Genomic DNA, 10,743 nt, shown 5'->3' with positions numbered 1-10,743 from the left:
ACTGTAGAAAATGCCACTTGTAAACATTCCAGTAAAAAAAAAAAACTAATGTAAATATCTGTGCCATGTGTTTCTAAAATAAAGCTGAAGAAATATCTTAATTGGATGTCTCATCTGTGTTTACTTTAAAATCCAAAAGTAGAAATATGGAACACCGAATGTAAGACAATAATTCCAAACATCCATATAAAACCAGACTCACAAATTGAGAGCTACACTGAATGCTACATCACACCTACATGAATAGTATGAAGACCTATGAAATCTTGTATTATATTATCAAATATTATTTGAACAAGTCATGAGATGGGTAAAAACATAAGAATGGCGCCATCTAGTGGCCACGTAATGAAACTATCGTGTGCCTGTCAAATAGGACACAAATCATCAATATTTATTCTGTTGAAGAAAATCTATAAATTTGCCCAATTATCAGCAAAACATTTTACACCATTTCAGACACAAGTGGATTGACATGTAGCATTTTAATATAAAATACTTAAGTCATAGTCACTAAAATAATTCAAAAACATAATCCACATAAACTGGACATAAAGAAGAAAGATTTAGAACAGGCTGAGGTACAGAAGTTGGAGTTATCTGCCTGCCTGAAATGTACACTTTCCCTAAATAATACAAAATGGAAACAACCACCATTAGGAACATTTTGAACATTCCTCTGGTCTAGTGCACATTTCAACTCACCCAACCAGTGAACAGTTCAGAGACAAGAGTACATGAGCACAGGCATGCAAGGCATATGCAGCAGCAGTCCGACAGGGAGTACAGGGGGAGGGGTGAGATGACCGATCACTTGTTGGTCATGAGGTGCCTGACTGTGCTCCTTTAGGCTTGCTAGTGGGGTCCAGACTGGTCCCCTCATACATAACCTTGTTCTTAATGCCATCCTGGATCAGTCTCTGCTGCACACGCAGCTTGGCGTTATTGATTCTGCAGTAGAACCTGAATAGAGTGTCAAAGGCACAAAGTACTGTAGGTACACATACAATAATAAATTACAACTTTCTTTATACATATCTATGTGACCCTTTACATGGATAATGACCTCTTTATCCCTCGAACTGAGGCTTTATTGTTTTTCTTTTATCCAGTTGGTTATTTCACATAGCCAGCATGTACTCACAAGAGTTGTCAAGCCATGATACTACTAGACTGTGAGGAGTGAGGTAACTAGAAGACCTACCATGACCCCAGTGTTGTAACCATGAAGCCTGCAAACCCCACATCAAAAGACCTCTTCACCCGACCTGTAGAACACGGAAGGAGGAATGGCAAAGCAGGGGTGAGGAGGGAAGGATAGTTTAAAATCAAAAGCATAAGGCTCATGTTCAACATAGGCTGTAGTACAGAACTAAGAACTAATTTCTTCGATGTGTGGGAGACTATACTAGGTGGGTGACCGGCTAGCAAATACCAATTGACAGAGCCATTACTAATCTGAAATGATGATCTTGTATTAATAACGGTAAGTCCATAAAAAGCCTCGCACGACCAGTCAAACTCACTAGTGGCTAGGAAATGTAGTAGCCCAGCGACCAGTGATCCTCCAGCCCCGTGCAGTATGGCCTCTCTGGCACAAGGAATATTCCTGATGTTCGCGATGCTGAAGCTCTACAGTACAAACATAAAGTACATAGATGAGATAACTGATAGCTACAACCACTGGTCAGACACAATCACATTCGTAACACAGCTGACCTTCTACTGAGGGCAGGAAGTGGCTAGCGCTACGCGTTAGCTAGCTAGCAATGTAAACTCGTTTTAATACTGTAAACTACCATGGTGAGACATGCAGCACACTTACCTTCTCTTCACTGGACATGTTTCTACTGTTAATTAACGTTGTTTCACAAAACACACGGACTGTCGCATCTATTTACTTTCATAATCACATTGGACATCGCTCATGCGCAACAGATATCTATCGGTGTACGTGACTATTAAAGTTCGTGTGAAGCAGGAAACATGGTAACATTTTATGTGTTCCGTGAGACTACTGATGCATTTACCAAATTCAAATATCATTTGATATTTTAATTTCCTAAACAGCTAAATGTATATGCTCTAGTGTAACCTACTAGTTTGCACAGCGACCAGAAAAGGATAAATACAACTAATAATATAAGAGCATATGTTTCTGAGCTCTGTGGCATCCTACTAACAAAACCGGAAAAGGAAAAGGAAATTCGATCTGAAGAAAAGGCTTTGACTTGGACCTTGACAATGTCAATGACCTTTCAATCACATTTAACCAACACCCTTCCTGTAAGAATAGCAAGGATGCTACTGTTACATTTAATGTTTCACACACATGAGTGGGTCCAGGGTCAAAGTAGTTACTGAGAGCAGTAATTTAGTGACCATGTCAAAACAGGAAAGCCATCATGTCCAGGTTGCTTTGACCCTAAGCCATCCACTATGCAGGACTTTGTGAGGTCTTAAGAGAATGGCTGTCAGCCAATGAATGGACAGTCAACACCATCACCTGTAATGCAACAGATGGCCATAGTTCCAGGAAGAAAACGTGGTACAGTAAACCTTTCAGAGGAAAACAACAGATTACGTTCAAGGTTTGTTATCTATGATTGGAAAACTATACACCAACCACCCCATACTGAATATGTATAAATATAGACACATGAAGCCAGTCAGACTCAGAACACAACTGTGCAGCAGAGTCAGGTAAGTGTTCAAAAACAGATGGCAACATTTGAGGGGAAACATAGTATTATCTGACATTGTCAGTCTGTCTGTTTTCATTCCTTCAGGATGTTGGGAACCTCCGTTAGCTGTGTTACGTTCCTCCTGATGTTGCACCTGCTCTTTTGCTTGAATCCCTCTGTGGCGTCCCACCTGCAGCACTGCCAGCCCATCAACCAGACTGTGTCTGTGGAGAAGGAAGGATGTCCTACCTGCCTGGTGTTTGAGACATCCATCTGCAGTGGACACTGCCTCACCGAGGTAACTCAGTAGAGGTATATTTGAGGTGCACTTGATTCATATAACCTGACATGCACTGTTTTTATGGTCCAGTCCATGGTGCAAGCATAGTAGGCCTATTCTAGGCTACTGAAAGACTAAAAGCTACCATAATTCAATGAGCATATGTGTGTACTGTACATCTCCAGGAGCCTGTCAGGAGACGCCCATATATCTCCCAGCATGTGTGCACGTACCGAGACGTGCACTACCAGACAGTCCGCCTGCCTGACTGCCCCCTCAATGTCGACCCCTTTGTCACCTTCCCCGTAGCGCTGAGCTGTGAATGCAACATGTGCACCATGGACACCTCGGACTGCACCATCGAGAGTCTGAATCCAGACTTCTGCATGACCCAAACGGCTTTTGAGCCTGCTTACTACTAATCATCTGGAGATACTAGGAGCCTAAATTATGAAAATGAAAAACTTTATTTGCGAATATCATTGACTTAAGAATACAATTCCAATACAACACAATTTATTTTGTAAATGTTCAATGTCTTATATCAATAAATGTTCTCCAACTTGACTTTTTATTTTCATGGTTTGGTCTGTAAATGTCTGGAGCCAACTGATTAGAAAAGACAGATGAATCATGGTAATACTGACTTTAACACTTTTTTTAGTTGATTTTAGTACCACAGTTCCTGCAATCAAACCTTTGTGCTCAATCTCACCTCCTCCTGACAAGGTTCCAGTCACAGGGAAGTGGGATTATTAGTCACGCTGGTGGTGGTCTGGGTAAGGTTGTGCTCCCCAGGCAGCAGCCTATCCAGGCAGGGACAGGGACAGGCCATCAGGATGTCCTTGGCCCCTCTCCGCATAAACACATAGAGGAGGGGATCCACCAAGGGGCTGAACATCACCAGGATGCCCCACAGATGTGACTTCACAGGGCTCCGCACAGCAATCAACAGGTCATGTATGACTCGTGGGAGGAAGAAAAAACAGTAGATCCCCAGAACCAGAGCCAACGTGCCAATGATGCGTCTCTTCTCCAGGACGGGAACAGAAATGGAGTCGGACAGAGCTCCCTGCGTTCCCACCAAGAAGAAGATCAGCAGCGGGAGTGGGATCAGGGTCAGGACTGCGTTCAGGAACAGTGAGGCCTTAAGCGATGTGAGGGATAGGATGATGGACTCGAAGAAGGGGAACAGCCAGACGATGGAGGACACAATGAAGGAATATTTAACATTGCGTCGGAAACGGTACCAGAGAGGAAAGGCAATCAGCAGGTACCTCTCCAGAGCGACGCACACCATGAAGCCCACACTTGCTGTCAGGCCAAAGTTGTACACAAGCAGCACCACATAATGACAGCCGCCCTGGAGCATGGCTGGTACAACAGTCATCTGAAGGAGGTCCGAGATCAGCAGATTGATGACGTAGATGGGCGCCATGTGGTTAGCACTGATCAGGAAGTAGAGTAGATAGATGGCGAGGAAGATGACTGGGATGCCCAAGGAAAAGACTACCCAGCCCATCACGTAGACCACATGGCCAAACTCACTCCCGTTATTCTGTGTGTTGTTTTCAATGTTGATGATGCAAATTATGTCCATTCTTGAGTTGTGTTGTGTGGTGCTAAAGAGACAGTTTTGTTTAGTTAATGAGTCACAAGGTTTTGTTACATTCTGCCAGATGTTGTGATGATATAAATGATTGTTATGATTTTCCTGCAGTAAAATATTCACAATTGAAATACAGTGTAAAGATACATGAGAAAAACACTATCAAAGCAACCCTAGATCTATTAGATATTATTTATGTAACTGTATCTCTCCGCACACATCATAGTATAGGTATGGGTAAGTAAGAAAAATACCGTAGTAAGCTATAGGGAAGTTGGTTTCCTGTTCTGTCTCTGCAGTTCAACCACAAATATTTGACGACCAAATAAAAATAGAATGTTTCTGAATAGAAATAAGTTCAAATGGTTTCACAAAACCTCTCCAGATGTAAAACAATATTCATTTACTTGAAATTTGAAGTAAATTATCATTAAATTATTATTAAATTATCATTAAGTCCTGTAATGCAGTTTTTATGTTGCTGGTGATGTACATTTATCAAACTTTTATATATAAAACACGTTTTTATATAAAAAAAGTAACGCAGTGTTCTTACCTGGAGGTTCACAGATATTAAAGGTGGGGTTGGGAAGGTTTTCCTTCTCATGTATGGGTGATCCGCTTTCTAAATGGATAACAACCGTAAAATAGATTACACTCCTCTAACTAGTTTGTGCACGATGATTGAAAGATAGCACACAGCAAAAAACAAAGTATATTATCAGAACTTCCTACACACATACACACACACACCCATGCAGAAGCCTTTGTGGCTCATGAGGAAATGACTTTCACAAAAAATATTTCTGTATCTTATTACCAAATATAATTACCAAACAGCCACATTAGTCAGAGGCTCCTTGTGATTTCTGCAGAAACATTGACTGCGTTATCACTGCATTTGTATTGCAAGTGAATATTGGGAAATTTTGACATTAGGATGGCCTGTTCATCTGGCGTATGATGATGGAGATGCAGCAAGCAAGGAGTATGTTTGTTTATCCTGAAAGGCTGCACACAAAGTCTGCAATGCAAATGGTATCTTCTGTCAGCAGCCATACTCAATTGATCATATTTACCTTATGGAAATATGAGGCTGACCAACCCACATTCAAACAGCTTATCTGCCAGCTGTTTCCAGTTAGAGACTGTTTGACCTGTGCCAAGAAAGAATGTGCTAGATAAATGCATGTTAAGTAGACATAACTGTACAGCAGAAGACAGAGGCAGTCTCCTGGACATGGCCTCTATTGATCCTGTTCTCAGGGGGGCAACCAGGAGTTCAGATGCTTTTTCAACTGGATTTATATCTACCTAAGGTGAGATAACTTACAATTCAAACTCTTTCTAATTTTTCCACTGTTGTGGTGGGGCTAATTCATGCGTGTTTGGGACAATTCATGTCAAAATATATATATACTGTTGGTTTTCCAAGTAATTAAGAATGGATCTTAACATAATATACTTTAATTATTAAATCTTATTTGTATAGTCCTCTTCACAAGCTATGTCAAAGGATGCTTTACAGAAGGCCATAGATACCCAAAGGATCAGTTAAATAATGTTTTAATCAATCAAAAATAAATGTGCTGCTGCGTTAATGTTGTAAATTCATACTGACTGCCATTCCAGCAACATCATATGTTTACACTCAGGAAATGAGTCAACCTACAGTACAACCCGCCAACCAACTTTCACCTGGAAAATTGTGTCCACCAAAATAAGTAATTATCTAATTAGCAATCAACTTAACAGCCAATCAGCAGCCTATGGGGTACCTGGTTCTAGGGTGTGTCAACAACAACACCAACAGTACCACCCCTTTAGACGGGCTGGCTCACATCATTGGCTGGGTGACGTTTGCTGTGGGCCTTCCAGCCATTGGATTGGCAATCTATGCTCTAAAGCACATGGCCAAAGGTAGGAATGGAGTGCCTTTCCACATCATCAGCCTCCTTGTCTCAGATATCTTCAACTTCATTGGCCGACCACAAGTCACCACGCAAAGTGTCATATCCCCTGACATGTCCATGCTCATCTTGTACTTTGGTGTTGTCTCAAACATCACCTTCATGGTGTGCATAGCACAGGAGCGCCACCTGCAGACAGCCTGGCCACAGTGCCAGGGCTTTTTCACCAGAGTCAAAAGCACCGCCCTGTTCTCCATGGTCATGTGGGCGGCGCCCTTCGCCATCCTTGCTCTCGCGGTGCTCAAATACTATTTCTGGTTCGCTGTGACCCTGCTCCTCCCCTTTCCCCTCCTCCTCTTCTTCCTCCTGGACTCGTGGCGAGCCCTCCTCTGCTGCGGACCCTCTCCCACGCCGGAGATGAAAAGAACTGTGGTTGCCCTGGGAGTCATCCTGACCAATTACACCCTCTTATTCCTCCCCTTTGTGCTGAACATCCTACTGGAGTCATTGTGTTTTCTAGAGGAGGTGCGCTACCTGGGGCTGGTAGCCAACATGCTGCTGTACCTCACCCCCCTGGTGGACCCCTTCCTCTATATCTTCATGACTAAAGGACCCAAAGAGTTGGTGAAGGCCCTGTCCTGTTGCAGGAAGAGAGAGATGGATCACCCAGAGACCATCAGCACTGTGTCTGAGATTGTCACAAGACTCTGAAAATGTGTATCAGACATTCATGTTTACCTAGCTAGATACCTAGTTAACCCTCGTGCTGCCTTCGGGTCACATGACCCAAAGGTTCATAACGAACCATCGTTGTGTTTACCCAATTTTACCCAATACAAAAACAAATAAAAATACTTTTCTTTTAACCTTCGCAATGTGGGGGGTCTGAGACAGCCCAACGGTTAAAAGAAAATGCTTCACTTTGTTTTTGTATGCGGTAAAGTTGTCGCAATACGACGGTGGGTCACAATGACTGATGGGTCAGAACGACCCGAGGAGAACACAAGGGTTAACCTTAACACATTTCCATTAACCTGGCAGAGACATTGGTTCCTAGGTCTTACTGTTTTAATTGTAATCGAAAGGCTTGAGCAACATTATGGACTGCTCTGCAAAAGGCCTGAGATTGTGTGTTTTGGATGTGAATTAGTTTCATTATATTTCGACATTTTTATTTATATTGGGAAACCACAAAGACTGTGGCTCGAGATACCCCAAAGACTGTGGTTCGAGATACCGCAAAGACTGCGGCTTGTGTGTTCTGGATTACCGCAAAGACTGCAGCCTGTTTTCAGAAGGGTATTATTACTTTTATTACTTATAATATTGTTTTTATTGATTTTATGTTAAGTACTTTGAGCTGCAATTCTTATTGCTCTTCTATGAAATGTGCTATATAAATGAAATCTTCTTCTTCTTATTATTATTATTACTGACAGCCCTTGTTTTGGAATGCTACGGTGAATTTCAACCAATTTTTTTGTTCCTCAAAATAAACTAATGTTAGTGGATCCAGTACAACAAATATCAGATTAAACATGTCTTTGTTCGTGTCCTTAGGCCACTGTGTTTATTTGTCCACTAGAGGTCCTCAGTCTCACTTTAACCCATGGATACGGGACAAAGACGAGCATATGGAAGCAAGTCAGTGACATAATATTTTGAATTTTAAAAAGCATTGAATACTTATATTAAACTATTATGTGTGTACTGTACATCTCCAGGAGCCTGTCAGGAGACGTCCATATATGCCTGTGTCCCAGCATGTGTGCACATACCGAGACGTGCACTACCAGACAGTCCGCCTGCCTGACTGCCCCCTCAATGTCGACCCCTTTGTCACCTTCCCCGTAGCGCTGAGCTGTGAATGCAACATGTGCACCATGGACACCTCGGACTGCACCATCGAGAGTCTGAATCCAGACTTCTGCATGACCCAAACGGCTTTTGAGCCTGCTTACTACTAATCATCTGGAGATACTAGGAGCCTAAATTATGAAAATGAAAAACTTTATTTGGGAATCTCATTGACTTATGAATACAATTCCATTACAACACAATTTATTTTGTAAATGTTCAATGTCTTATATCAATAAATGTTCTCCAATTTGACTTTTTATTTTAATGGTTTGGTCTGTAAATGTCTGGAGCCAACTGATTAGAAAAGACAGATTAATCATGGTACTACTGACTTCAACACTTTATTTAGTTGATTTTACTACCACAGTTCCTGCAACCAAACCTTTGTGCTCAATCTCACCTCCTCACAAGGTTCCAGTCACAGTGGTCAAAGTGGGATTATCAGTCAGGCTGGTCTGGGTAAGGTTGTGCTCCCCAGGCAGCAGCGTATCCAGGCAGGGACAGGGACAGGCCATCAGGATGTCCTTGGCCCCCCTCCGTATGAACACATAGAGGAGGGGATCCACCAAGGGGCTGAACAGCACCATGATGCCCCACAGTTCTGTCTTCAAAGGGCTGTGCACAGCAACCAAAAGGAAATGTATGACTCGTGGGAGGAAGAGAAGACAGTAAGTCCCCAGAACCAGTGCCAATATTCCAATGATGCGTCTCTTCTCCAGGACGTGAACAGAAATGGAGTCGGACAGAGCTCTCAGCGTTCCCACCAAGAAGAAGATCAGCAGCGGGAGTGGGATCAGGATCAGAACAGAGTTCAGGTACAGCGAAGCCTCAATAGACGGCAGGAAGGATCCGAAGACGATATTGGCGAAGGGGAACCGCCAGAATATGGAAGACACCATGACAGAATACTGAACTTTGTATCGGAAACGGTACCAGAGGGGAAAGGCAATCAGGAAGTACCTCTCCAGAGCGATGCACACCATGAAGCACACACTTGCTGTCAGGCCATGGTAGTACACAAGCAGCACCACATAATGACAGCAGCCCTGGAGCATGACTGGTATAACACACATTTGAAGGAGGTCTGAGATCAGCAGATTGATGATGAAGATGGGCGCAATGTTGTTAGCACTGATCAGGCAGTAGAGTAGATAGATGGCCAGGAAGATGACTGGGATGCCCAAGGAAAAGACTACCCAGTTCATCACAAAGACCACATGGCCGAACTCACTCCCGTTATTCTGTGTGTTGTTTTCAAAGTTGCTGTGTTTGCAAATGAGGTCCATTCTTGAGTTGTGTTCTGTGGTGCTAAAGAAACAGTTTTGTTTAGTTAATGAGTCACAAGGTTTTGTTACGTTCTACCAGATGTGATGATATAATTGATTCTTATTTTCCTGCAGTAAAATACAGTGTAAAGATACCTGAGGAAAACACTATCAAAACAACCCCAGATATTAGTATTTGTGTAACTGTATCTCTCCACACACATCATAGTATAGGTATGGGTAAGTAAGCTAAATACCATAGTAAGCTATAGGGAACTTGGTTTCCTGCTGTTTCTGCAGTTTAACCACAAATATTTGACGACTAAATAAAAATTGAATTCTTGTGAAGAGAAATAAGTTCAACTTGTTTCATTAAACCTTTACAAATAATCTGAAGTACATTATCATTAACTCATATTATGCAGTTTTTATGTTGCTGGTGATGTATACATTTATCAAACTTTTATAAAACTGTTTTTTATTTTATTAAAAAAGTATTGCAGTGTTCTTACCTGGAGGTTCACAGAGATCAAAGTTGGGGTTGAAAAATGTTTTGCTTCTCATGTATGGGTGTCTGCTATTTAAATGGATCACAGAAATAGATTTCACTCTAGTTTGCATGATGATTGTAATATAGCACACAGCAAAAAACGTAATACATTATCAGAACTTCCTGATAGACACACAGACACACACACAGAAACCCCAGATTTTAGACAAGCCTTTGTTACTCATGAGAAACAAATGACTTGCACATAACATATTTGGGTGTGCTTCCCTCAGCAAGGCACAAACTATGTTATCTCACATATATTCATGTATTATTATTATTTTTTGTTTTCCTACCCTATCTTCTTCCTCAATATTTGGACTACATCAGGGGTCCCCAAACTTTTTCTGCGAGGGAGAATGAAAATAACGAACGTCACACCCCTTCACTGGCTAGCTAACGTTAGCTAACTATCAAGATTACCTGACATTATGATCCATTCGCTAAAGTTGACAACACAATCAAAATTGCATACCTTTCTCCTTGGCACGTTTCTCTTCTTCTTCCTTTCTGGCCTAGGACAGTTTATCCCCTGGGGTAATACATACACTAGTAATACATAAGTAAGTTTGGAGATACCTTCAG

At 41.9% G+C, this 10,743-nt stretch overlaps 4 protein-coding genes across 4 annotated transcripts; 1 reads left to right on the top strand and 3 right to left on the bottom strand.

The window, feature by feature from the left end:
• Window positions 1-466: 466 nt before the first annotated feature.
• Window positions 467-1,980, bottom strand: LOC134022522 (cytochrome c oxidase assembly protein COX20, mitochondrial). The gene is made up of 4 exons (XM_062464097.1): window positions 1,826-1,980; window positions 1,527-1,632; window positions 1,205-1,268; window positions 467-963 (listed from the first exon to the last, which is right to left on the bottom strand). Exons 1-4 carry the CDS (start codon window positions 1,841-1,843, stop codon window positions 822-824), a joined length of 330 nt encoding a protein of 109 aa, XP_062320081.1. The 5' UTR covers window positions 1,844-1,980; the 3' UTR covers window positions 467-821.
• Window positions 1,981-2,628: 648 nt separating this feature from the next.
• On the top strand, window positions 2,629-8,595 carry lhb (luteinizing hormone subunit beta). The gene is made up of 4 exons (XM_062464095.1): window positions 2,629-2,703; window positions 2,790-2,982; window positions 3,150-3,428; window positions 8,494-8,595. The coding sequence occupies exons 1-3, from the start codon at window positions 2,642-2,644 to the stop codon at window positions 3,384-3,386; spliced, it is 492 nt and encodes a 163-aa protein (XP_062320079.1). The 5' UTR covers window positions 2,629-2,641; the 3' UTR covers window positions 3,387-3,428; window positions 8,494-8,595.
• Window positions 3,408-4,572, bottom strand: LOC134022519 (ovarian cancer G-protein coupled receptor 1-like). Its single transcript, XM_062464094.1, has one exon. The coding sequence runs from the start codon at window positions 4,562-4,564 to the stop codon at window positions 3,701-3,703; it is 864 nt and encodes a 287-aa protein (XP_062320078.1). The 5' UTR covers window positions 4,565-4,572; the 3' UTR covers window positions 3,408-3,700.
• Window positions 8,596-8,747: 152 nt separating the features above from the next.
• Window positions 8,748-9,629, bottom strand: LOC134022783 (G-protein coupled receptor 4-like). Its single transcript, XM_062464533.1, has one exon. It carries the CDS (start codon window positions 9,627-9,629, stop codon window positions 8,748-8,750), a length of 882 nt encoding a protein of 293 aa, XP_062320517.1.
• Window positions 9,630-10,743: the final 1,114 nt, after the last annotated feature.

The sequence above is a fragment of the Osmerus eperlanus genome, chromosome 6 (genome assembly GCF_963692335.1).
Source record: "Osmerus eperlanus chromosome 6, fOsmEpe2.1, whole genome shotgun sequence".
In the NCBI taxonomy this organism is placed as follows: Eukaryota; Metazoa; Chordata; class Actinopteri; order Osmeriformes; family Osmeridae; genus Osmerus; species Osmerus eperlanus.
Note: the sequence above shows the minus strand (reverse complement) of the source record. Positions and strands in the feature narration are given on the sequence as shown.

What these genes read in the sequence shown, in the direction of transcription:
- LOC134022522 (XM_062464097.1), bottom strand. An exon ending in ACTACATTTCCTAGCCACTA is followed by an intron (nt 1,269 to 1,526) that starts GTGAGTTTGACT and finishes CGTGTTCTACAG; the next exon opens with GTCGGGTGAAGAGGTCTTTT. An exon ending in GTTACAACACTGGGGTCATG is followed by an intron (nt 964 to 1,204) that starts GTAGGTCTTCTA and finishes CACTCTATTCAG; the next exon opens with GTTCTACTGCAGAATCAATA.
- lhb (XM_062464095.1), top strand. Translation starts at nt 2,642, where the DNA reads ATGTATAAATATAGACACATGAAGCCAGTCAGACTCAGAACACAACTG. An exon ending in CAACTGTGCAGCAGAGTCAG is followed by an intron (nt 2,704 to 2,789) that starts GTAAGTGTTCAA and finishes TCATTCCTTCAG; the next exon opens with GATGTTGGGAACCTCCGTTA. An exon ending in GTGGACACTGCCTCACCGAG is followed by an intron (nt 2,983 to 3,149) that starts GTAACTCAGTAG and finishes GTACATCTCCAG; the next exon opens with GAGCCTGTCAGGAGACGCCC.
- LOC134022519 (XM_062464094.1), bottom strand. Translation starts at nt 4,564, where the DNA reads ATGGACATAATTTGCATCATCAACATTGAAAACAACACACAGAATAAC.
- LOC134022783 (XM_062464533.1), bottom strand. Translation starts at nt 9,629, where the DNA reads ATGGACCTCATTTGCAAACACAGCAACTTTGAAAACAACACACAGAAT.